The following is a 27479-nucleotide window of genomic DNA, read 5'->3' on the forward strand; positions in this document are numbered from 1 at the left end:
AGTGTCAGGTAAACCCACTTTCTGGCCAGCAGAGAGTGTCTGTGTGTGTGAGAGAGCGAGAGATATTGAAAGCGTGTGTGTGGGTGAGAGAGATTGAGAGTGTGTGTGTGTGTGTTTCTCTCGTTAAAAGCTTGTCCAGCTCTCCACAAAGGAATTGTTATGTTTGGGCAGAGTAAGCCAGACAGAGTGAGCCAGAGAAAATATGGGCCAAACATTAAATCACCAGTGTGGTGATTTTTCTTTTTAATTGAATGACTGAGCTGCCTTTCCCAGGGAACTTAATGTAACGCGAGTGTGTGAGATGAGCCATGGTGTGTCCCCTCTCTCTCTCTCTCTCTCTCTCTCTCTCTCTCTCTCTCTCTCTCTCACACACATAGAAAACCACAAGTACTTCTAGGCCTACATAACACCTTTTATTGGAAGAGCATACATACAGTTGAGTTCCCTGTTGGGAGCACAGAGGAGGAGAAAGAGCAGCAAGTCAGACCTACCTGGAGCAAAACATTATGGAACTAGACTGGTGTCACTGGTACCTCAAGACCAGACTGGTACCAGTCACCACACTGGCATCACTAGTGCCACAAGACCACACTAGTATAATTGGTACCACAAGATTCCACTGGCATCACTGGTACCGGTCACCAATTTGGGTAGCAGACACCTAGCTTGGTTCTACGTCTTGCTGTGTGCTTTATTTCTACTCTATTCTACTTCATTCTATTGTATTCTATTCCATTGATTTCTACTCTGCGTTGTATTCTTTAATCTACTCTACTCTTGCTAACCAATGGTATATGAGTGGCCTAAAGCAAAGAGGGACAACTGCAGCCAGGCTGAGCTCAAACTCAAAAAGAGGTGTGATCCTGGTTAACTCCTCAATATCTCTGAGCATGTTCAGATAGGCATCATACCCCTGGCATAAGGTTAATGAGGTGAAATACAGATACTTAATACCGTAGCCTCAGTGCTGAAAGCCTAGGCGAAAAAGATGATGTCATCATGCGACAGTTTCTCGCAGTGACCTCCTCTTCCTCCTCTGTGATGAAGACCCGACCGCCACTGCAGCAGCAGAGAGCGGGGAAAACAGAGGACACCCAAAAAATGTTCCATCCGGTTTTCCTCGACGACCGTGTTTGCACGGGGGCGGGAGAGATGTCGGGGGGGGGGGGGGGGGGGGGGGGGGGGGGGGTCGTCTGCGAGGGGGTTCCACTGCCTGACGGGCCGCCCTCAATCTGCTTTTGCTTTGGCTGTGTCCAGACAACCTGGAGAACACAAAGAAGAACACAGAGCACGCTGGAAAGACAGCTCTAACATCACAGTTACATTAGATGAATACTTGACGTAGTTTCAACCACTTATCTATACACAAATTTCATTTTTACGTATACAGTACTGTATGTTTACAGTGCATCTGAAAAGGATTCACAGCGCTTCACTTCTTCCTTTTGCCACATGTTTTTATGTTACAGCCGTATTCCAAAATGGATTTAACTCATTTTTTCCCAAAAAGTTCTACACACAATGCCCCATAATGATTTTGTTGTACATAAGTATTCTCAACCTTTGCCATGACACTCAAAATTGAGCTCAGGTGCACCCTTGAGATGTTTCTACAACTTTATTGGAGTCCAACCATGGTCAATTCAGTTGATTGGACATGATTTGGAAATGCAAGCACATATCCGAGACAGGATTGTATTGAGGCAGTAATCAGGGGAGAAGGGCCTTGGTCAGGGAGGTGACCAAGAACCCGATGGTCACTGACAGAGCTCCAGCGTTGTTTTGTGAAGTGAGGAGAACCTTCCAGAAGGACAACCATGTCTGCAGCACTCGGCCAATAAGGCCTGTATGTAGAGCGGCCAGACGGAAGCCACTCCTCAGTAAAAAGCACATGACAGCCCACCTAGAGTTTTCCAAAAGGCACCTGAAGGACTCTCAGACCATAAAAACCAAAATTCTCTGGTCTGATGAAACAAAGATGGAACTATTTGGGCTGAATGTTTCAATTTTGCCCCGCTCTTCATCTCTCTCCACTGGCTACCCATCAACGCCCGTATCAGATTCAAGACCCTGGTACTGACCTTCCGAGCAGTGAACGGGACTGCACCCGACTACATCAAGTCACTCCTGCAACCTTACACCCCCACCCGTCACCTACGGTCTTCTTCAGACAACCGCCTGGTGGTCCCACCGCTCAAGACCGCCCAGTCCCAACACAAGCTCTTCTCCTGTCTGGCCCCCCAATGGTGGAACCAGCTCCCCACCTCTATCAGGGACACTGACTGTCTCCCCACCTTCAAGAAAAGGCTCAAGACGCACTTGTTCCGGGAGTACAACGGCACTAAGGAATGTTTGGCTGGACCTGATGTTAGTTTCCTCCAGGATCACAATGACTCTTATGGAGTGACTTGTTGCTCTTGTAGGTTAGTTATAACGAAGTTAACTCTTGTACTCGCTGTGAAATATTTTACTGTTGATTGTTCTTCTACAGGTACAGTCTTGCACTTTTTGTGGTTCATGTTGTTTTAATTTATGACTTGTATAACTGCATGCTCTTATGGGTCTTCCCTTTGGCACTTGTTTAGTTTTTTCACAATGTACTTTGCCCTCCAAAAGTATTGGAACAGTGAGGCCAATTCCTTTATTTTTGCTGTAGACTGAAAACATTTGGGCTTGACATCAAACGATGAATGTGAAACCAGAGATCAACGTTTCAGCTTTTATTTCCAGGTATTTACATCAGGATCTGATGCACAAATTAGAAAATATCACCTTTTTGTTCGAACCCATCCATTTGTCACGTGAGCAAAAGTATTGGAACATGTGACTGACAGGTGTGTTTTGTTGCCCAGGTGTGTCCTATTACATACATTATTCAATCAATAAATACCACTGAATGTCTACACTCAGGTTCAGATTGGGTAAGATAGGTTTTGTCTATGCAGACTGTATTCAGAGGTGAAAACAACATGAAAACCAGAGCGCTGTCTTTGGGTGAAAAACAAGCAATTGTGAGTCTTAGAGAAGATGGAAAATCAATCAGAGCCATTGCAGAAACATTGGCCATAGCCAGTACAACCATTTGGAATGTCCTGAAGAAGAAGAAAACTACTGGTGTACTAAGTAACAGACGTCGAACAGGTAGACCAAGGAAAACATCAGCAGTTGATGACAGAAACATTGTGAGAGCTGTAAAGAAAGACCCTAAAACAACTGTTAGTGAGATCAGCAACAACCTCCAGATGGCAGGAGTGAAGGTATCATTATCTACTGTTCGCAGAAGACTTCATGAACAAAAGTACAAGGGCTACACCAGAAGATGCAAACCACTCATTAGCAAGAAGAATAGGAAGGCCAGGCTGGAATTTGCCAAAAAGTACAGAGATGAACCTCAAAAATTCTGGGACAAAGTTTTATGGACTGATGAGACAAAGATTAACTTTTACCAAAGTGATGGAAAGGCTAAAGTTTGGAGAAAGAAAGGAACTGCTCATGATCCCAAACACACAAGCTCATCTGTGAAACACGGTGGAGGTAATGTCATGGCTTGGGCTTGCATGGCTTCTTCTGGGACGGGCTCATTAATCTTCATTGAGGATGTAACACATGATGGCAGCAGCAAAATGAACTCGGAAGTCTACAGAAACATTTTGTCTGCCAATTTAAGGAAAGATGCAACCAAACTGATTGGCAGAGCCTTCATCATGCAGCAAGATAACGACCCAAAACACACTGCCAAAACAACAAAGGAGTTCATCAGGGGCAAGAAATGGAAGGTATTAGACTGGCCAAGTCAATCTCCAGACTTAAACCCTATAGAGCATGCATTTTACCTGCTTAAGAGGAGACTGAAGGGAGGAACCCCACAAAACAAACAACAACTGAAAGAGGCTGCAGTGAAAGCCTGGGAAAGCATCAAAAAGGAAGAATGCAAAAGTTTGGTGACGTCAATGGGTCACAGACTTGCTGCAGTTATTGAAAGCAAAGGATTTGCAACTAAATATTAAGTCTTATTCACTTAAATATGTTTTAAGTATATCTGTTCCAATACTTTTGATCACATTACAAATGGGTGGATTCAAACAAAATGTGATATTTTCTTAGTTGTGCATCAGATCCTGATGTAAATACCTGGAAATAAAAGCTGAAACGTTGATCTCTGGTCTCACGTTCATTATTTGATGTCAAGCCCAAATGTTTTCAGTCTACAGCAAAAATAAAGGAATTCGCCTCACTGTTCCAATACTTTTGGAGGGCACTGTATGCTTCATGTTTTGGCTGCTTGCAATGTTTGGGACTACCTCGTTGTTACAATCAGTGACCTATGCTCTTTTGTAAAGCTCTCTCTTCTGCTAAGCGTCTGCTAAATGCGTAAATGTGAATGCCAAGCATCATATCTGGAGGAAACCAGCCACTGCTCATCACCTGGCCAAGACCATCCCTACAGTGAAGCATGGTGGTGGCAGCATCATGCTGTGGGTCAGTCAGGATCGAGGGAAAGATGAATGCAGCAATGTACAGAGACATCCTTGATGAAAACCTGCTCCAGAGCGATCTGGACCTCAGACTGGGGCAACGGTTCATCTTCCAACAGGACAACGACCCTAAGCACACAGCCAAGATAATAAAAAGCTTTGGGACGACTCTGTGAATGTCCTTGAGTGGCCCAGCCAGAGCCCAGACTTGAACCCAATTGAACATCTCTGGAGAGATCTGAAAATGGCAGGGCACTAACGCTCCCCATCCAACCTGATGGAGCTTGATAGGTCCCACATAGAAGAATGGGTGAAACTGCCCCAAAATAAGTGTGCCAAGCTTGTAGCATCATACTCAAAAGACTTAAGGCTGTCATTGCTGCCAAAGGTGCGGGCCCCTCACCACAACACGGACGTGCCGCGGTCTGCGCCCTCTGTTGGGAGGGTTCATTTAAATGGATGCACTTTGGAATTTGCCGCACCTCTTTTCACGCCGCCCTAGGCGGCTGCTTATGTCACCCACAGCAAGGATCGGCACTGCAAAGGTGCTTCAACAAAGTATTGAGCGGATGTGAATACTTAGGTACGTGTTATTTTTTCATTCTTAATATTTAATAATCCATAAAAAATAGGAAACAAACCTTTTTCACCTTGTCACTATGGGGTATTGTGTGTCGAATTTTGAGGGGAAAAATGAGGCTGTGAATACTTTCCGGGTGCACTGTATAGTTCAAACAGTGGTAGCCTGCTTTGCAAAGCTTAAATGTTCCAATCCTGGTCATTTGTGATTCCCTGTGACCACACACACCACACACACACACACACACCTCTGCTGGAGGGGTCCCAGATGTAGGTGTTGAGGATGTCCCCCAGGATGTAGTAGAGGCAGAGGAGGAGCATGAGGCAGGAGAAGAACAGCCCCCTGGCCAGGGGCCCAATGTACTCCAGCAGGGGATACACCCACACCCCCGTCACATGGTGCACCCAGCACATCCTGCACGGGACAGGGACAGGAGCCGGTAAGCGTTGTCATTCCTCTTGTCATGTTCCGTGAGAAAGAAGAAAGATGGATTCGGCAGGTGTGGGTGGGAGGGGGGGGGGGAGGGGGTGACGACTGTGGAGGAGATTCCATACTACGCCTACTGTCTGGCTGTCTGCAGTGTTCACTGTTCTGGCAGGTGAGAGGAGGGTCAGTGTATAGTACGCCTCCACAGTCTGTCTGTGTGTCTGTCTGTGTGTGTCTGTCTGTGTGTGTGTGTGTGTCTGTGTGTGTGTGTCTGTCTGTGTGTATGGCTGTCTGAAAGGGAGCCCAGTCTGTCTACTCAAGTGGGATGGTGGATAGAAACCAGACTGGAGGAGATATATTTATGTAAAATTATACCTCCTCCAGTCTGGTTTCAAACCTTCTAACCAACACGCCCAACCAATATTTCACATAACCAGAATCGAGGAGGTTTAATTTTACATATACATATATACATACAGTATTTACATATATATATGTATATATATGTATATATATGTATATATGTATATACTGTATATATACCGCAGGAATGGACAACACCGGCGATGACGAGGTCATCTCAGAGGTGACATGATGCACACAAAGTCAAGGGTTTACCAGAAACCAGGCCTGGGCCACTGGCTGGGAGATTTGGGTCAGATTTGGGATAATCAAAACCTCTTCTGGATTTCTGTAAACACTTGAAGCAGTCGCAGAGGGCTCTTCTACAGCCTTCAGGATCTTATGGGTGATCACACTACAGCTGAAGACCTGTCATTCAGTCGGTCTGCTAGTCGGTCGGTCAGCCAGTTAAGCCATTCACTTGACCCTACAGTGTAGCACCGTGTCATCAATGAACCTAATTAAAACCAATTAGGGTTGTTCATTAAAACGCTCAAGTGGCTTGTGGACAACATTTGATAAGTGTTTCTATGCTTGTTGTGTTCCATCTGACGTTGCAGTGGCGTGCATACAAGGTTGCCAGGCTGTTCTGTCAGTCAGTTATGAAGCATTTCATGGAAATATCCGCCTCGAGGCTAATCAAACGATTAAGCTGCATTTATATGGAGCTGAATGGAGCTGAATGGCTTCATCAGCTGTGACAGAATGGTTACATAGTTGATTTGTGTCCAACCGCCTTGATTGCTGTCACCATTTGTGTACGTGTGTATGTGTGTGTATGTGTGTATCTAGGGGTGTCTTGTTTGCTTGGAGGCGCGCACGCGAGCACGTGTCTGCGCCAGCACATGTTCATGACAGTTTGAGTACCGTTCTGTGACTTCTGTTGCCCACGACAACTTTCCGGCTGACAGCCCTCTATCCCTCCATCTATTGCTCCCTTTTCACTCCTCCTATCTCCCCCCCCTCTCTCTTCTACCCTCTCTATCCTCCGTTCACTTGCTTTTTTCCAGCTAGGTAATCCCCGTTCTAAGTCCACCTATGGATTTAACAACCCCCCTGCATTTGCCCTCCTCCCCCCGCCTCTCGCTTGTCTGTCAGATACAGCTTCCCTGACCCTGCGAGACTCCACTCTCAATCCTCTTAATTTCCCCTTGCGGATTAGGACTGAGCGAAGTGTGTGTGCGTGTGCGCGTGCGCATGTCTCAACTAATGCTGATACCTCCGTTTTTTTGCCTCACTGGTATGAAAACAATTATATACTTGTCTTATTATTTCATCCCAGCAAATAGATCTCCGCAAATATGGCCAGGTGGGAGGAACTTCTCTCTAACGGCAGGTTAGGTCTGACACTTCACATCAGAAGAACAGCTGGACATGCTCCTTAATACACTTTCCCCTACTTGTAACAACATTAAAGGAGGTAATAACAAGTCTAAGGCAAGTTGGGGGTAGTTTGGATGCTTAAAATACAGACATAAAGTAGTTGTGGAGCAAGACTCTGCTATGGCACAGGAGGCAGTACCCACCATACAACGTATCCTACTGCGAAGGTGCACACGGCTGCCAAGCCGCTAGGCCTGCTGGGATACTGGTGGTGTGTGGTCCTCATCTGGATGATGATAAAGGGCAGAACCGTGGTGTGCTGGGTCGAGTGAGAGAAAGAGACGGGTGTGGGAAGGGAGAGAGAAAGATGGAGGGAGAAAAAGAGAGAGTGGTTTAGTGGTGATGGTAGACAGTGACAGTAATTCTAGTTTCTCAGTTATAAGATCACAAGAAGGATGTCATGGTTTTTCCCTACCAAATAATACAAAACCGTCATGTTAGCATGCCATTCTACTAACCATTCTACATTAGATATCAATTCAAAGTCAAAAATTAATTTAATGAATTTAAGCAGGGCATATTTCATGATCATCATCCTAGAATAACATGTTTGTCCTCAAAGTAGAGTATACTGTAATTCCGTTAGCTGATACTAATTTACAGTATAGTGCTATCTTTGTGGGGAGAAGATTAGCATCTCCTCCTTTTATGCCGGGGGGGTACGATCATTTTTCAGGACTACTTGCTGGCACATTATTAGAAACCAAGGAAAGCAAGCTAACTGTCTGACAGGTTCCAGTTGGGTGGCCAAAGGCGAGAAAACCTGACTAGCATAACAGCCAGCGTAGGCATTTGCACCAACACATACTTCAAAGTCTCCACCCTTCCAGCAGGCGTCAGTGTTGCAGACCAGTCTGTTCCACACTCCCCTCCCTCACTAGTCTGCCCTCGACTGACTTGGTCTGGGCTCAGGACTACAATAATGGCGGAAGTGTCCTCGGTGCAGTGTGACTGAGCTGTTGTCTCTGCGCCGGGCTGGAGAGAAGCATCTCAGCCACGATGCACTCCCATCGCATTGTTGCACATGAACGAACAAACAGTGGGAGTCAGGGGAAGGGAGTCAGATGGCTAAGTGTTGAGGGAGTCGGGCTAGTAATCAGAAGGTTGCCGGATCGATTCCCCGCTGTGCCAAATTACATTGTGTCCTTGGGCAAGGCACTTCACCCTACTTGCCTCGGGGGGAATGTCCCTGTACTTACTGTATGTCGCTCTGGATAAGAGCGTCTGCTAAATGTAAATGTAAACACAGGACCCATGTATGCACACACAGTGGCAGGGTCGAGGATGGTCTGACCTAGCAGGAATACAAAGTTCCTCGGGAATGTGTTCACGCTCATACACACAGACAACCATGCACCAACACACATGCTATCTCTCCTTCTCAGAAGGATATCTTCTCCCCCATCATATGACAGAATCTGTCTTTCGCTTTACTCGTTTCTCCATCTCCTTTCTTTCTGTTCTTCGACTCCCCAACCTTCTCTTTGATTATTTCCCTCCATTCCACTTCCTGCTTCTGTACTCTCCTTCCTGTTATTGTACTCCTCCACCGCTTCCTCTCCTTCCCCTCCTCCTGTCCTTCCAGTCCTTCATCTCCTCCTCTTTCCCGGCTTCCCTCCCTTCCTCCACCTCCTTCTGCTCTACATTTACATTTAGTCATTTAGCAGACGCTATTGTCCAGAGCGACTTACAGTAAGTACAGGGACATTCCCCGAGGCAAGAAGGGTGAAGTGCCTTGCCCAAGGACACAACGTAATTTGGCTCAGCCGGGATTCGAACTGGCGACCTTTAGATTACTAGCCCAATTCCCCACCGCTCAGCCACTTGACTCCCTGCTCTACGTCGCTTTCGTCTCTTTCCCTTCGACTCCTCTGCCTCATCCTCCTCCCGTCTCCGTTCCTGCACCTCCCCTTCTTTCCCCCTCTTCCTTAACTCCACTTCCGGCTCCTGCTGCTTTCCTTCCTCTCCTCCGCCGCCTCCTCCTTTTCTCTCCTTGACTTCTACTGCTCCACCTCTCTCTCTCTCTCTCTCTCTCTCTCTCTCTCTCTCTCTCTCTCTCTCTCTCTCTCTCTCTCTCTCTCTCTCTCTCTCTCTCTCTGAGCCTCCTCCTCTGTTTCCCCCCCTCTCCTCCAGCCCCAGGCTTAACAGTGAGGATGTGCAGATGTAACAGCTGGAAGTGTAAATGAGGTAAGAGCTGCCTCATCCCCTCTGAGACTATCGCGTGCACAAGTGTGCGCACGCGTGTGTGTGTGCGCGAGCGTGTGTATGAGACAATGTGTGTGTGCCCAGTTTGTGTCTGCTGCCTCTGCCTGTTTAATGTTTCCTCACTCAACTTTCTCTCTGTCTCACACACACACACAGATGCTGGCGCGCACACACACCCCCCCCGCGCGCTTTCACGACGTACGCACGTGACCCAATGGCAAATGCTGAGGCAGGAGGAATCTATATTTAAGCCAGACCATTAGATGGGAACAGTGATGTTTACTGATCAGATGAGAGATGAGGAGTAGAGGAGGGTGGAGGACTGGAGGGAAGAGGAGGAAAGAGGAGAGGAGTGGAATGGGAAGGAGATGAGAATAGATGATTGGAGGGTTCGAGAAGGGCTAAAACCACCCTCCAATAACAACCCTCCACACTCACCACCATTACACATAATCACATTTGACCATTCAGATGCAGCAGGCAGGACTGAGACAAGCCTCTCTCTCATTCTTTCTGACAATGTTTATTAATTCATGAAATGGAGACGTTCTCATTGGCAGACACCCCGGCCCACGGACCAATCAGGAGATGCCCTGGAAAGAAGTCAGACTTCCACTCTCCCCACACAGAGCCAATTAGAAGCTCTGGTTCCCGACAGAAGGATTTCAGATCTGCCTTGTGGCCTGGCAGGGATTTGAACCGTCAACCCTTTGGTCTAGAGGACAAGGCCTGCTTTAGCTACTGCTGCTGCTCCCATTGCATCCTGGTCTCGGTTGGCCTGAGCTGGCTGGATGTGTGTGTGTGTGTGTGTGTGAGTGCATGAGTGAGCATTTGCATTTGTGAATAAGCGTGCGTGTCTGTGTGTTTCCAAGAGCCACTCGATGCCCACACACACCAACCACCGACAGTGCAAACATGCTTCAACATGACTGTCAGTCTGTTAAAACAGAGATCAACTGGGAAAGTTCTAGGGCTGGGAATGTGAACAGGAATGTGAATGGCAAAGTATGGGCATGCATGCGTGTGTGTGTGTGTGTGTGTGTGTGTGTGTGTGTGTGTGTGTGTGAGTGCCTAAAGAGGGGGGGCCCACAGAAGAGATAAGGTGACTGACAGAACTCTCTCACTTTCTCTCAAGGACGGGTGTAAGGTTACCCAATCATCAACCCCCTTCCACACACACACACACACACACCAAAGTACCCTCACTCTCATTATACTGTATTCTATTACACCACAGGGAGCGCGGTAAGTTACTGTCCCTCCTCTCCTCCTCCTCCTCCTCTCTCGGTCGGGGGGGGAGAGATGGATGACATGGCCTGACACCGCAACTTCTCTGGAGGGGAGAAGCCTTGGTCTCCGTCTAACTTTAGTCATAACTCCCCCACCCTCCCTCACCCCCCACATAGACCTCCCTGTCTCCACCCCCTTTCTATTTCTCCTCTCTTTCTTTCTTTCTTTCTTTCTCTCTCTCTCTCTCTCTCTCTCTCTCTCTCTCTCTCTCTCTCTCTCTCTCTCTCTCTCTCTCTCTCTCTCTCTCTCTCTCTCTCTCTCTCTCTTTTCCTCTCTCCGAGGTCTGTGGTTGGGTCAGGATGCCAGGGCTGTCTGAGTGACATCCCTCCTTTTTCTCCCTCCTTTTTCTCAACTGCTTGCCTCTGCCCAGAGCTGGAGGACTAAATCTGGACAGGCAGACTCAAATATACCACTTAGCACACACTCATGTCTGAAGATGCTTACAAGTTCTAGATGTGTGCATGTTACCAGAGGCCGTGGGTGATTACGGTCTGAAATCTAGACTCTTGAGACCATCTCATTACGATGGAACATTCTAGCACTCACACACACACAAACATATATCCTAGAACCCAAGAACTCACACGCACACACGCACCACAGGGTGTTATCCAATGCAACACGTCTGCTATCGCACCATACCTTCTGCCACCTCCACAGTCATTCAGGCTGAAGTGAGAGACCGAGAGAAAGGGAGAGAGGGAGGGAGAGAGGGAGGGAGAGAGAGGAGGGTGAGAGGGAAGTGTGAACACAGATGCTAGGTGTTTCTCGGCAACTAGACACGAGAAACACTTAGGGAAGTTTGTGATTCTGTGAAAGAACAAACTGTCTCTTTTCTTCTCTCATCACTCAACGCTTACTCACTCCCTGAGCTTGACGTTGGATTTGAGAACAATGGAGGGAACAAAAAAACACCAGCAGCCATCTTTTCAAGATGAGATGAGTCAATATTTTGCCAGTTGTTAAGGGTGATGTAGCACACTAGCTATGCAGCCTTACTGGATAAGTCTTGGCTTGAGGAAGCTTACAGAGCTAAAGCTAACCTAGCTAATTGTAGACAAGGATCAGGTTGGAGGAAGCTATTAAGGCTAATGGCTAACCCGTACGTGATTGTGTGTGTGTATCCAGTACTAGCATTACACAGTATGTGACTGTGTGCATATGTGTGTTTATGTGTGTGTGTGTGTGTTTGTCCAGTAATATCAGTGTCCACCAACATGGATTAGGGCTTATTGATCTGGTCTAAGGGAGGCAGTGCATCTCCTCTGACCAGGGGAAATAGCCGAGCACAGAGTACGTAAAAGAGAACAGAGAGATTGTTTTCCCAGAAAGGATCAATACCATTGTACTTCCCCATCTTGCTTTGCTCTCTCTCTCTCTTTTTCTATTGTGCTCTCTTTCTCCCTTTCTCTTGGCTTCTTCTTTTTTCCTCTCACTTCCCTCTCTTCCACTCCAGGTTATTGCTTGTCTTCTGGCTAACTGAATCTGTCTCTCTCCAACATCTGTTCTCCTGCTTTGACCTCTCTCTCTCTCTCTCTCTCTCTCTCTCTCTCTCTCTCTCTCTCTCTCTCTCTCTCTCTCTCTCTCTCTCTCTCTCTCTCTCTCTCTCTCTCTCTCTCTCTCTCTCTCTCACACACACACACACATATATACTGGCAAGGTAACCAGCTAAGGTAAAATCAGATTCCTTTCTGCTTTCCTTTCTCCTTTCCTTTTCCCAAAGTTCCATGCGTACTGTGCACGTGTGTGTGTGTAAGCAGAAGAGAAAGGGTAGATGAGAGTGCACACGCTAAAGACTTTAACAACCTGTAGATTCTCTGTTTTCACTTAAAAAAGGTCAGTCTCCAGTCAGAGAGCGTTTCACTTTCAGCTGAGTCTGCAGTTACAGACAACGTCTGGTAATCACTCACGCCCAAAGACAACACACACACACACACACACACACAAAGAGTCTTGTAATCTCTCATGCTCACCACAGAAATAAAAGAGCCTAGCCTTTAACAAACAAACATGCATACCGGCACATCCATTAACACACACACACACACACTGTCTCAGATCTGATCTGTTCTGCAGAGCTGTTTTAACCCTCAACATCTAGTAAGACGTGCGTGATTAGAGGCCTCCCAATGTGGATGACAGGCAGCACACCGCCTATACACACCACCTCATCTCATCACCTGTGTCTGAGTGTGTGTGTGTGTGTGTGTGTGTGTGGCCATGGCTCCAGGGTGTTGAGAGGAGGGTTAAAAGGCCTCACAGTGGGAGAGGTTAGACCAAGACACCTGTCACCTCCTTGACACCCCCCTCCCCCCTCGTCCCACCCCCCCGAACGAATCGATCAACTGAGTAATTTTACATCTGCTGCGTTGTTGCTGTGGAGTGATTTATGTTTGAGTGTGTTATGCTGCTAGATGCAACATATGTGAAAGGTTCATAACTTAAAGGGTCAGAACTAGCAACATGACATGACCAAGCATTTCCTGCAAAATAGCATAAAAGTGTAACTTAACTTTTTATACCCCCATAGGCTATAACCATATTTGGTTAATTCTAATTTAAATGTACAAGGACAAGTTAGCCTATACATAAAATGGCCTCTGAAACATGCATATGGGTGTTTCTACGGTTTCAGATTTATGAGGAAAAAAAACACTTTAATCTGCTTATCTGCACGATTAAGAAACCATGCATACGCTACGTCAGCGTGATATGGCAACAATGTGGCCGAAAGGTGAAGAGAGAGATAGCTAACCATTGCTCCACAATGATTATTTGTAATCGTATCAATTAAGCGATTACGCCTATTTATTTTTCAAGCATCAAAGAAGCAGTTCAATTGCACCCGTTTTCCCAATTCAGTTCTGGAGGACCAACAGCTGTACCAGGGGAAGTGGGGGCCAACTTCTTTATGAGCAAATAAGTCTTATTTGGAAAGAGAGAGACGTAGAGGGAGACCAAGACAGAGAGACAAGGGACAGTGACAGAGAGAGAGAGGGACAAAGGCAAAGTGAAGCAGCAGAGACTTGAGAAAAAAAAGCCTAAACAAAGACTTGACATCCACAAACACACACACAGATTTGCATTTATATTTTCCACTTACAAATACTACGCTCTGTGTAGCTCCTGAATGAGAATCATGTCAAGAGAATATCTTTTGAGGATTTCTACAGACACCGACCATAGCGCCTCATCCCCAAATAACCTTTTTGAAAATTGTTTATTGTAAGATCTGAGTCATAAGATAAATGAATTAAAGACACACAGAGAGAGAGAGGGAAACAGGAGGGACTCGTCTCCCACGGCACCCAACCGAATACCTCCCATCATGCTCTTCCTCTGAGAGTGCTTCGTTTGCCAGCCTCTCCCTTTTCTCTCCTCTCTCATTACAGTAGCAAGCGGCCCCTTTCCTCAGGAGCCCTCTGGGGAGGTGTTAGATATTTACTTGTTGACGTGTGTCAGCTTGTGTGCGTGCGTCTCATCTCCTGCGCGTGTCCCTCTTTCCCCTTTACGGCTGCGTCTGCGAGTGTGAGCGGCTTTGAACCTGGGTTCCTCTCAGTGGGTGGGCGGGGGAGGGGGGGGGGGGTGTACTAGCACGGTGTGTTTTAGCAGACGGCAGCTAGCTGACAGCTCTCCGAGAGTGGGCTCAGAGGGGGACGAGCTGAAAAGGAGAGGTGGTGGTGGTGGTGGAGGGGGGTGGGGGCTACCTCTTGCTGACAAACTGCCTGTGAGACAACCACCTCTAAGTGATGTTGACGGGACTGCCCTATGTGTGGGGGCTCTAATTGTCAGAGCAATGTGAAGAAAGGCATGTTCAGACTGCTGCACAAAACCCGTGCTATGATAACGTCAAAATACACACACACCCACCCACCCACACACTAACACACACACACACAGATTGTCCCAGCTCCTGTGAAATCATGTTGGTTTTCGACATCTGTTGTCTCTGAGGTAAAATTGCCTCTGAATTTGCACATTCAACGACAAACTATTTTAAGTTGAACCTGTCGTTTACGTGTTTGAAGGCAATCCTAATGCTCAGCGAGTTTCTGCATAAGTGAACAGGATGTTTGTTTCATGGCAGGAAGGAGTCTCTGATTCTACAGTAACACACACTGGGTTTGACAGGTGTGTGCAGAGTGTACAGGCGTGCATGTGTGTGTGTGGACAGTGAGTTGAGAATAGGCTTTTAAGGCTGTGTGTGCAGACAAACAGGAGTGTGTGTGTGTGAGAAGAAAGACAGGTGGGTACAGAGAACTGTGTATGCCGAGAGACAGAATTGTGTGTGTGTGTGTAATTCTTAGGCCAAGGTAGGTGTTTATAGTTTTTTTTTCCCAGCATTGTTTTGTTTTGTTTCAAAACAGTTTCACCATAGTGACATGGATCTTCCGGAATACGCTAGTCCACAGCACTGCTGCCAAAAGATGAGATGATAAGTACCCATATTAGAGTCCCTTCCTCTTCCAGGTTCTAGAATTTAGGTCAACCTTATCCTAGCCTCGGAAAAATAACTCTCATCATGAAGGTCTAGGGGCTGTGAGATATTGTGTTAGCACACAAGAGGGTTAGTCTCTCTGTTGAGGTCAGGTTTCTAACCTAGCTGAACAGCTGGATTTGAAGATCATGCCAAGCTGTCCGTTTGTACCCAAACCACTGTGGTTCGAACCAATCAGCATCCTACGAGAAACTACTGGCAGCTACAGAAGAGGTTGAAGTTGAGGTTGATGGACAGATGGTTCATCCAATCACTTATCAGGTATTTACTTGATTCCATGGACGACTTCCCAGATAGTTGTGTGTAACAAACCATCTGGCAAGTCAGGTTAACTATTTTTTTAATTAGATTTTCTCAACTCCCTCACACCTAGAGGACAGCCAGTGGGCCTCGCTCACTTTCTTCACCCACAATCTTTTCCTGTAATATCCCTCCCTTCTCCCTCTTGTTGCTGTTGTCGTTCTCTTTCCCTCTTTTTGTCTTTCCCCTTGTTGTCTCTCTCCCTTTCCTCCAATTTCTATCCCCCCATCTCTCTCTGTCTCTCTTCCACTTGTTCTTTCAGTCCCCCTACCCCCCCCCCCCCCCCCCCCCCCCCACCCGTTCCGCCCAGTCCTGATTGTTGCGGCCGTGCGTCCTGCCAAACAGTAACAGCCCCTCAGGCCCCTCCCTCCCTCCTCCAATGGGACCGGGACGCGGTTGTTGCCGTGGCGGCGAGCATAAACAAACACTGGCGGTACCATGGAATGCAGCATAATATTGACAATGGTGTAACTCCCACCCCTCCCCCCACCCCTACCCCTACCCCCCCCCACCCCCATCCCCAGTCAGTGGCCCTCAGGAGCAGGTCACAGATGGGCCAAGGGGTCCGAGCCCTAGCAACATAATAATCACAAACTCAACCAGATGAGATAACTACATGGACGCAGCTATCACAGGCACATTTGCTTCTACTCGCTCTCTCTCACACACACACACGCGGGGGCACATACACATAATTCTGGGATTAGCCTAGTCAGCAGTATTGCAGCCTGTGTTCTGTGTGTGGATCTATATGTGTGTGTGTGGGAGTGTGTTTAAAGTATACATTGTATATTATCATGGATAGCCCTGATTTGGGGTCACAAAAAAGGTACATATACCTAGCAGTTCAGATTTTTGATTTCCCAATTCTATTTGCAACCAGTTATTCCAGATTTGTGTGTGTGTGTGTTGTTTCACCCCCAGAGCAGGAGGAGTAAGACTCTCTTGGGACGAACACGTCTTTCCACCACCTGCACCCTTGGCATATGGCTTCTCTCCCAGCTGCAAAGTGGATGGAACTCTCTGGAAGGAGCGACAGAACTCAGACATTGGAGAGCCGTTTGGCCAGGAAGAGGGGAACAGTGGAGACGTGACGGTTGTCTTCCGGTGACGGGGACATGAGGGCTCCCCAGTCCTCCCAGTACCGGGGACAGCGACCCGCGCTGCCTCGCGGCCAGGCTGAGATGGACACTTTAACTTAAGATCATTCCCGATCCCCACTTCGCTAATTAGCGCCAAGAGACAAGAGAGACAGACAGAGAAACTGACACACAGAGAGAGAGGGAGGGAGACAGAGAGAGGGAGAGAAAGAAAGGGAGAGAGAGAGCCAAGAGACGGCAAAAGTACCACTCAATCGATTTAATTTTTGTTTTGTGTTTACCACGTACAGGAGTGAACGACCAACCAGGGTGGAAAAAGGCTCCCCGAAAGAACAGTTTCCTGTTAGTTTCTACTTTTGGTTCATTTCAATGCACCTGAGTGTAGTTAAAACTTGTTTTCAATCTCAGTCTACTGAATTGCATGCGTCTCGGCCAACTGACTCTCTGTGGGGTGCCACAGTGTGTGAGCGTGTGTTTGTCTGAGTGGAGTCTACAGTTGAAATCAGAATGACGGTTTTGCATATCGGCTCTGGTGGAAAAGCCATGGTTATCTCCAACCTGATTTCAGGATTGATACATAGAACCATTTGCGTATCCACAGTTACTATCTAAATGACACAGTTGAGCAGACAGATCTGTACCCGGGTTCTGCTCTGTAGCAGCAGAACACCGCCATTAACTACTGCAGTCTGAATAAAGCTCAAATCTAAACTGACTGACAGAATCTCTTGGTGAGCAGACTGTGGACATTGTTACCTAGCGACCAGCCTGTGTGCTATTATTTTCGGTAAGCGGTGACACTGGTGCAGGGGTTGGGGTAATAGAAGGGGTCTGAGCAGTGGAGGGGGGTGGAAGGGGCCTTGCTCTTGGGAAGAGCCCTGTTTAATACCTATTGTTTGTAAAACACAGTGGGAGACTACAGCCTACTGGAGTAAGGTAGGCTATAGTACTATGTAACTGTGGAGTAGTAGAGTGGAGCTTAGCTGAGTAGAGTGGAGCAGAGTAGAGTAGAGTACAGAAAATTGTAGAAAAGAATAGAGCAGAGTAGAGTGGAGTGGAGGGGGACTAGAGCAGAATGGAGTAGAGTACAGGAGAATGGAAAAGAGCAGAGTACGACAGAGTGGAACAGAGTAGAGAAATATTTTGCAGAGTATAGTAGAGTGGAGCTAGCTGAGTAGAGGACGGCAGAGTTTCAAAGAGTATGGGAGCACGGCTGAGTAGAATGTAGTAGAATAGAGTAGAATCAAGTAGAATAGAACACAGTAAGCAGAGCACAGTAGACTAGAATCCGGTTAGCATGAGCAGAGCAGAATGTAGTAGACTGTATTAGTCCTGACCTGCCAGCAGCCATTCCACTTGATAACTCCTCACAGTGAACCAGATCACGGGTAGTGGTGGTGGGGCTCTACTGGTTGCTCATCAACTTATTTGACTATTTTTTTACTATTCAGACTGTATAAACTGTTCATGCTATATTTAAGCAATAAGGTACGAGAGGCAGTCCTTTGTCGTCAATAAAGTACCTGTTCCAGGGTGTTGTTAGGCCCGACGCGCAGCAGTAGCCGAGAGAAAATAGTCCCGTACGTGTGGCTGTTGCTATGCAACGGACAAACAGCATTGTGAACTTCACGTTTGTTAGCCTAGCTAGATCTCGAACCATCTCATTCATTCTAAATGCTCTTTTTATAAAAGTTGTCTATAAAATAACAATGACAATGGGACACTTTCAATAAAATAATATTTAATTTAAACATTAGGCCTAAAAATTCTAAATCAATCATAAATGTTTTGTAGGCACTGGGTATATGCTACCCATAGATATATATAGATATATATATAAACAATAAATGTCTCGTCCTCGTTTCCGGACAACAACAAAAAAAAACTGAATTATTCATAAGTATGCAGTGGCATAATGACATCTCTGACGTTGATAACAAACCAAACCGTTTAAAAATCGGTTGAAAATTAAGCAAATGATGGTCATTTAAAAAGTACATGTAGCATCAACACAATGTTATGGGTGTGCGAGTTGACTGTAGCAAGATGGCCGCCATGTGCGGACGTTCTAGACTCCGCCGTAAGACATCTAGTCTTTATATATATCTATGTATGCTACCTAGCTACATTTGAGTGACTTGGGACTCGATAAACTAACATTAGGCTGTTGTTAAGGTTAGCTTATGTTGATTTAAATATCTTAATTAATTGTGCATCCGTGGAAAACATTGAAGAAGCCAAGACCAAGTCATGTAATTGCGTGGCTACGAAGCTAAAATTAAATAAGTGGATATCTAGTCAGCAACTAATAGCTAACGTCACTGTGTCCAATCCCGACCGGTTTTTAGCTAAATTTCTGATAAAATGCCACTTCAAATATTGATAAAAAATGATTGTATCACGTTTTCAGCTGATTTACTGATTTCACGTTAAGCTTTAACTTCTTACCTTTCGAGCTAAATATTGTAAAAAAAAAATAAGTTAGCTTATCCTTTACTAGAGCCGGTAAAAAGACTCTGGCGCCGGTAAATTAGCCATGCACAACCCTTGTCGAAACCCGCCCGCATTTATCCTCATAGTAAACACTCGCCGCTGCTGTTTTTCCGGGGATATTAACTTTATCCAGGGTCACCAAACTGACCATCAATGCTGTCAATATATCCGGGGACGTAGTTATGTCCTCCACAATAAGATATCACGCTTCAACATCTCCAAACTATGCGATAAAATCTCAATTTGACTGTATACCACCACCTGCTGGATGTTTCGTTGAACTCTTCTCATGTCAGTCCCTTGCCCCCCTCCCTTTCTCCCCTCGACTACAGATCACCTCACACATGATGGTGTATTTTGGCATTGGCTATACAAAGTAATGTTAAGCTAGCGTAAAAAAAATACACTTGTATGCTAACCCATAGTAGCAGAACGATGACAATACAGAAACACTTTTCAGAGTAAAGATCGTCACCCGAGCGTCGCCCGAGTGGTCTTTTGACCTTCTCTGTCACATTTAGACGTGTAAACGTCCATAAATGTTCATGAAATTTGACACGTAGATTGTTTGGTATGCCTAAAATAATACTACTTGCACTTTGCTAGCGATCGCAAAAGAAAATGGTGGCAAAAAGACCGGAAACTGGGTGTCCAAACCCCATTCGGGTTTGGACAAAAGTAGTTTACAGCGGTCGGGATTGGACACAGTGACGCTAGCAGATGTGAACTCATAAATAGCTAGCTAACTAGACCTGAGCTTCCGTGCAACGTTTCAGTAGCTAGACCAGCTAGTTAGCACTGATATCACGGGACAGTGCAATATTGCTCAAAAATTTACCGAATGCTGCTAGTCTAGCTTGCTAACCAATAAATTGGTGAACACGAGTACTTGTAGACAGTCTTTTTCTTCGGCAACCTTTTAGTTATTTTGAGTGTGCACTAATATGGAACTCTACCCTTGAAGGTAAATGTAAACAGGCGTGCAGTACTTTATTGCTCAATAAAGCACAACCCGTGACTCACTCAGTAACCAATCAGAATGCTTGATTTCATCTACCCGTATTATAATATGTTATATTATATATTGAAAAGACATTGCACTGCTGTACACTACACTCTTTTCAATGACTCTTACTTGTAGTCCTCTGTACCAGATCACTGGTTACTTAGTGGTCATTCTACATTACCTGTTGATTTACTTTCAATACGGCGTTCTATTTAATTTGTGTATTTGTTTATTTTGTGTAAAAATAAACAATGTTGATGCTGTAACGATGCAATTTAACCAAGGTGATGAAAAAAGTGCCTCTTTCTTTCTGTCTTTCTGCCTGCCTGTCTGTCTGTTGAGTAGTAGAGTAGAGTACAATCAGTAAACAAAGAGTAGCATAGTACTTACCATGCCATGGTTCAACCACTGGGGTATGAAGCTGTCCAGAAGTCTGGGATACACCAGGTCTCTGTCATACAGGTACAGCGCCCAGAACATGGTCACCACAAACTGGAGAAGCACAAGAACATAGTAGAACATGGTCACCACAAACTTGAGAAGCATAAGAACATAGTAGAACATGGTCACCACAAACTGGAGAAGCATAAGAACATAGCAGACCTAGCATAATTTCCAACTGCCCCCCAAATCGTCTCTCATCCCATATCTTCCCTTTCATCCTCCACTTCTATTCCCTGGTCATCCATCAGCTTTTACTCCTTTCATCACATAATCCTCCCCCCTTTCCCCTCCTTGCCACTCATCTCCGTTTCCACCCATCTGCCTTCAGTATGTTTTTCAGTGCTGAGCTGGCGCTCAGATCAAACGCACCACGGAGACAAGCGTGTAACTCAGGAAAACTGGCTTGGAACCAGGGGTGCGTTTGAAGAGTGAGCTTTATACAGCAGGAGCCTTAGTGGTGGAATCCCACCTCCATGATCCTGACAGGCCTAACAACTCCTCCCATTGGCCTAGTTAATCCACCCACACTAGGATCATTTGTAGTCCTATTAGTGGGTTTCCAGTGCAGGTAAGTGCCATGCCTGCCTCTTTGGCCTTTCTACAGTCAGATGCAATCTAGGGTTGGACTAGAAGCCGTCCTGCACTAACCAGGTCTGGTCTAGCATTAGGAGCGTGGGTTGGAATCTGTCAAAATTGAATGGAAAGCATTGAGAAGTGCCTCACCCTTCTTTACTGTACCAAGGAGAGAAAACAGCCATTTTAATTTCCTCTGTGGGGGCAAGGTGTGAGTGAGGGGCGCTCTGTGTGTGTGTATGTGTGTGTGGGTGTGTGTGCTTGTGTGTATGTGTGGGTGTGTGCGCATACAAAGTTTGAGGAAATAGAGGTCTGAGGCCCAGTGGTTTATTTGGACAATCTAGACATTTCCACACTCTCAGCAGCCCTTTCAGCTCCGGGGTGTGTTTGCGTGTGTATGTGTGTGTGTGCGCTCATGTTTGCGTGCGGTCATCATCGCCCCATTGCCTTTTTTAGGAGAAACCACACCTGGGCCCAAGGCCTTGTGGAACTGGCTGTGGGCCAAACCAATGCGAGCCAGAGAGCAGGGGTGGAATTACCTGATCTGCCAGCTGGGGTGCAGAAAGAACCATGTGAGATGCCCCTGTCTATTGTGCCCTCGATGGAACAATCTCCTCTTTCACCAGGACGCTCTGGGAAGAATGGAGGGGGCCCGGACAGAGTGCCAGACACATTCACACCTGACCATGGTTGGGGCCGTCAACACACACACACACCAGGGCATGGAGAGCATACATTACCCCCGGTATCCTGTCGATGGGGGTAGGTTTCCCGTAGTGGACAGTGGCATAGCTGACAGCTATTGTGTGGTGTGTAATTTGTGCGTAACCCGACCTGTGTGCCCAGCACTCAGACGCCAGCTGTGCCAACGGAATCATCAAATGGCACACTAGTACCAAACAGTAACATGATTGGCTATGTGTGTGTTTCTGGGACAATGATGATGAGCCACCATCCCTTGTTCTTTACAGGACTCCCAAGCTCACCTAGGTGTAGGTGTGTGTGTGTGTGTTTGTGTGGTCACCGACAGGCTCCCTTCTCCTGTTCTCTGATGACTTGCGTAGATTGAGGGGTCAACCCTAGGTCACGGCACCGGTCACATGACCTGGTTCCTAGAAACCAGGAAAGACTGAGGGCCTGGAGATGCACAGCCTATCGTTGAGAACACGTCACACACACACACACAACACTCTCTCTCTACCGTAGAGCAGCTCCAGTATGCCAGCAGGGAGATGAAAGACAGCAGCACTAGCTTGGCCCCCGGCCTGGAAACAGAACACTGCCCCTCTGTGTCCGTCCGCCCACGACAAGGCAAATATTAGCCCAGGGCCTTAAAAAACACACACCAAAACATGGCCCCTGCCCCCCATGGCACCTCAACACCCTCCTAAAGCCTCCCCTATCCCTCCGCAACATCATCGACTCTCCCATGAACCACTTTCCCTCCCCTCCACCCCCACGCGCCTCACCTCCCACGGCTGCCAGCAGGTTCCTACGTCACCAACCCTCACCAACCCCACCCTTACAACTACTACTGCCCTGACTGCCCCCCCCCCCAGACTATTTACCCAATAACCTACTGTAGCCTTTACACCCCCACCCCCTCACCCACTACCACCACACCTACCCTCACACTAAACAGGCTTTTTGTGCGATCAAAACGCACAAATAAAATGTGGATGTGATCGGTACAGAAAGCACCGTCTCCCCCCGCCCCACACCCACACCGACACACACACAATCACGCAAACACACGCCGTCACATCTCCACCAGACGCCACACGAAACACAGCACCGGGCACCTGATTTCAATATTTTCCACGTCATTACGCGATGCCAATCAGTCTCACCAGGCCTGCTAAAACAAACACAGACCTCCCACCTGCTCCCTGGTTCTACCTCCACCAAGGGGGAACAGACAGATAAACTCCTTGCTATTTGCAAAACAAATCGCGGACAGTGTGGACCTCTCAGATATGGCACCACAGACGAGACCATCCAGCGCTCACGAGAGCAACACGGACGGCAAACATTCATACGACTGTTCCGTCACACAGGAAGTCGGGACGGTAGGAAAGAGTCAACCCACCACCCCGATGGGGAAGGCCAGCACGGACATCATCCAGTCTCGTAGGCCAATCAGCTTGCGGAGTTGTCTCTCCTGCTCCTGGCTCTCACTGCCTTTAGTGAGCAGGCTGGACAGGTCGGTCAGCACACAGACACCGAAGAACACAGCCTGGATCACCTGCAGGAGCAGAGGGAGGAACACATGTTCAAATATATTATTCAAGTATATCATGCAAACCCCCCCAAAAAAACATTTACAATGCATAATGAGCATTATTATAGAATGTGTGGAATGCAAGGTAGAATGCATGACATAATGACTAGTCCCATTAGACAGTTATATATTTTTTGGCATACAGTATTGCAGATTGTATGACTCCCCCCCCCCCCATCACATCACCTAACCCCCTTCCACACATAAATGTACAGTACACATACAAGCACACACACACACACACAGACCTCCTCTCTCCTATCACATGACTCCCTGTGTGACCCAACAGACAGGAGTGGGGGCCATGCTCTGGCACAGCAGCTATCAGATGCCACCCCACACAGTGTGTGTGTGTGTGTGTGTGTGTGTGTGTGTGTGTGTGTGTGTGTGTGTGTGTGTGTGTGTGTGTGTGTGTGTGTGTGTGTGTGTGTGTGTGGGGTCCGGCTCGCCTGCTTAATAATGAAGGTGCATACATGAGAACAAACAGAGTGTGCCGCTTAGCTCATGGCATGTGTGTGTTTGTGTGTGTATTTGTGTGCCTGATTTAGTGTGTATGTCACTGAACAACAGGCTTCACCAGTCCAGGGTCCCAGAGACTGTGGGCTAGTGAGACAGTTTCCAGAGAGACAATCCTGACCCAGAACAACACAAACTGCAGGAATACCATCCCGAAGAGAGACAAGCTCATAGGAGGCTTGAAGAAAGAGCGACCCCCCCCAAATGTTGACGCTTCATAGATAGAAGCTGAAAAGAGAGTGGAGGCTGGTGAGTTGAAGAGGGATATAATGGAGTGGACTGTACTCTGGGGGTGACCATGTCAAATTGGAATTTTTATGACCGCGCCTGGATTTCAAATCAAGCCAAAAAGGAATAACAGACACACACGCACACACGCACACTCACAGTCAGGCTTCGTTGCTTTGTGTGAAAAGCTAGATGTTGTAATGGACGGTAACAAAACAAGTTTATGGGCGTTATTGCATTTAGCACCGTGGCAATAAAAGGCCCTAGTAAAAAAAGGCTTCAGAAAAGGCCTTCTAATACGGGAAACCATGAGTCATAAGCTGACAGACTGACAGACCAGCAGGAGCTGTGAAAATGTGTGTGTGTGTGTGTGTGTGGGGGGGGGTGTGTGTGTATGTGTGTACGACAGTGGCAATTTCTTTAAGACTGCAAGGGAAGCTCAGCTTCCCCTAACATTCAAAAACAATTCACGGTCAAATATTTACTATTGTAAATAGGGAGTCGGATGGCTGAGCGGTGAGGGAGTCGGGCTAGTAATCAGAAGGTTGCTAGTTCGATTCCCCGCCGTGCCAAATGACGTTGTGTCCTTGGGCAAGGCACTTCATCCTACTTGCCTCGGGGGAATGTCCCTGTACTTACTGTAAGTCGCTCTGGATAAGAGCGTCTGCTAAATGTAAATGTATTGTGTCCATGGACTTCAATGGGACTGCTTTGAACAGTTGTTTTCAGTGCTTCGAAACTATATTTCATTGGATAAATACTGCGATTATGTCCCGCCCTGGAAGCTCAGCGCTGGCCTGGACGCTGGGCTTCTGCGTGATGATTGGAGGGTCTCCTTTTGATTGACAGCGATTTTGTACTATAAAAAGTCACCGAAGCTATCCGCGCTCAGTTCACTCGCGGATTTAGCTAGTTTAGTCGAAAGAAATACAGCTGCAACCTACTTCTTGGCATTTGCTTGGCGAAATTGCTAGCCAATTTTCATAATACATTTCATACAATTATACACCACATTCCTTCTTTCAGTTAACCTAATTCCCACATTTCGTCCTTCGAGTTTAATATTGTTTTGTTGGATCATTCTTTCATTCATCCATTCATACAGTATAGGCTACGGTCGTAGGGCATAACTAGCCAGTGAACTAGCCAAATAAAAGGAACATTTTCACGAAGTAGGCCGAAAATGAGCTTCCCCTCTTTGAAAGACCAGCAGCCGCCACTGGTGTGCGAGCGTATGTGTGTGTGTATTTGAGGGCTTGTTGAAGAGGGAGAGACAATTTGTCTGCGTTCCCCAAATTCAGTTTAGAGTAAAAATGTGATGAAACTATTAAACATGATGGAACAAGAGAACGAGACAGCACCCAAGAGAACGTAGAGCTGACATGTGTTTTCCTATTTCAATCTGTCTTTCGCTCATCTGACTTGGGATTCATTTAAACTCGGGATATAGTTATCTTCATAACATCATCCGGTACCCACGAGGAGGTTGCAGCACAACTAATTGTGATTGATGGTGTGATTACAGGCAACACTGCATCAACAATAGTGAGAAGCCGGCTTGCATCAGCAGCTGCCAGGAGAGGAGAAGAGAGGAGGAGGAGGGGGGGGGGGGGGGGGTGGATGAGTGTGAGCTTTAAAAGGAACACGTGCCCAAATATGCGAGCAATCCGTAACAATGCTGGATGAAACGCATTCCTCACAGGCTGCATCCGTAACGGACATCATACAGGCGCACTCCAGGCCCGTTGAGGAACAGGGGGTTGACTGTATCAACCGGAGGTAGGTTACTGCTCCCGTAGCATCCATAGCATAAGCGATAGCATCTCTGAATGGACCCGGACGTGACAACAACAATGCACACTTACCAGGTCTATGAACGTTAGAAACTTCCAACTCCCGCCGTACGTTTGATGAGCAGGCATGTCAATAGCCTTGTAGTTGCAGAGGATGGAGAAATATGACAGAAGGATGGCAACCCTCAGCACCTGCGACGGAATGAGCGCCATGTTTCCTTGCCCCCTCTTTTCCTGTTTTCTCCCGCTGTTTCGTTATGGCTTGGTGATGCCGTTAAGGGTCTCACGGTGGAGGGAGATGAGAGAGGGGGGGGTGGTCGGATAGAACAGGGGTTGATGGGAAGAGAGAGCAGAGAGAGAGAGAGAGAGAGAGAGAGAGAGAGAGAGAGAGGGGGGGGGGGGGTGCGTAGCAAATGTGTGCGAAGAGTTTGCAGAAGGGGAGGGAGGATGTTGCCATAGAAACAGGGAATGCAGTTGTCTCTCACACTCCAAGAGGACCCTCGCTGCAAAGCACAAATAAGATGAGCGGCCCCTCTATAAGGACTATGGCATCACCATGTTCAGGTTTGATAAACCCCCCCCCCACCACCACCACCACCTCCTCACCCTCTCTGGTGACATAGACCTTATAATATGGACATTTTGAGATGTATCAGAATATTGAATATAAAATATCAGAATATGGAGTACTATCAACTAGGCAATTAAATGCATGAATCTTATGTATATTGCAGCCGCAGTTCACAATAATTTGATTTGTGCACCCATTGTCTCATTTATTGAATCAGAATAGGTTCCAGCGCTGACCTCACGCTAACTTATAGGACTGTTCGCGTTCAGCAATACTAGGCTCTACTGATCGACTCCAGTTTAAAACGGCCGTTGCATGTTGTGTAAGGGATAATGTATAGAACGCCGGTCATTTCGTTGTTGCACCCCTCCGCTTCGTGTCGGGGTGCTGTTCGCCCTATCGGGGCTTATTTTCCCGATAATGACCGGCGTTCTATACATTATCCCGCTTATTACACGTCTACTTGCCAACAAAATTACTTAGTTAACACAGTGTGTCTTTTTACAATTTATTTGTTACCATTCATAGTGTTGATCAGCAGAGAAATAGTTCGCCAAAGACGTTGAACTTCATAAACATTGAACATTCTTTAGGCTTCAAATCAGCTGACGTCGCTAAGCAACGGAGTACGTTGGGGTTGAAAAGTTACCGGACTACTTGCGGAGTGCTAAGAAAGACGTGAATCGGAAGCAAAAAGGCCACTTTCCTTGACAGCGGTCTGTTATTCATAGCAACGGTCTGTTATCAGAAGATATCAGACCGCAGAACGTTGGGAAGCCTCATTCAAGTGAATGGAGCTTTCTACAGCGTTAGTAACAGCCGTGTAATAATAGTTTTTAGTAGAAACCTGAGCTGCATATTTAGTATGTGAGTTCAGAATATAAGCCTACTAAAATGTAATATGTTTATTCAGGC

The 27479-nt window shown here is 46.8% G+C and overlaps 1 protein-coding gene across 1 annotated transcript; it reads right to left on the reverse strand.

The window, feature by feature from the left end:
- Positions 1-1191: 1191 nt before the first annotated feature.
- Positions 1192-26240, reverse strand: aig1 (androgen-induced 1 (H. sapiens)). Its single transcript, XM_047021783.1, has 6 exons — positions 26066-26240; positions 23265-23420; positions 20549-20650; positions 7410-7525; positions 5303-5469; positions 1192-1262 (listed from the first exon to the last, which is right to left on the reverse strand). The coding sequence occupies exons 1-6, from the start codon at positions 26204-26206 to the stop codon at positions 1228-1230; spliced, it is 717 nt and encodes a 238-aa protein (XP_046877739.1). The 5' UTR covers positions 26207-26240; the 3' UTR covers positions 1192-1227.
- Positions 26241-27479: the final 1239 nt, after the last annotated feature.

Source organism: Hypomesus transpacificus, chromosome 6 (genome assembly GCF_021917145.1).
Source record: "Hypomesus transpacificus isolate Combined female chromosome 6, fHypTra1, whole genome shotgun sequence".
NCBI classification, from domain to species: Eukaryota; Metazoa; Chordata; class Actinopteri; order Osmeriformes; family Osmeridae; genus Hypomesus; species Hypomesus transpacificus.

Bases quoted from the DNA above. Each gene is read 5' to 3' on its own strand.
- aig1 (XM_047021783.1), bottom strand. From the start codon at position 26,206: ATGGCGCTCATTCCGTCGCAGGTGCTGAGGGTTGCCATCCTTCTGTCA. The intron at 23,421-26,065 runs GTAAGTGTGCAT...CTGCTCCTGCAG, and splicing joins TTCTAACGTTCATAGACCTG to GTGATCCAGGCTGTGTTCTT. The intron at 7,526-20,548 runs GTAAGTACTATG...CACTCGACCCAG, and splicing joins AGTGGTTGAACCATGGCATG to CACACCACGGTTCTGCCCTT.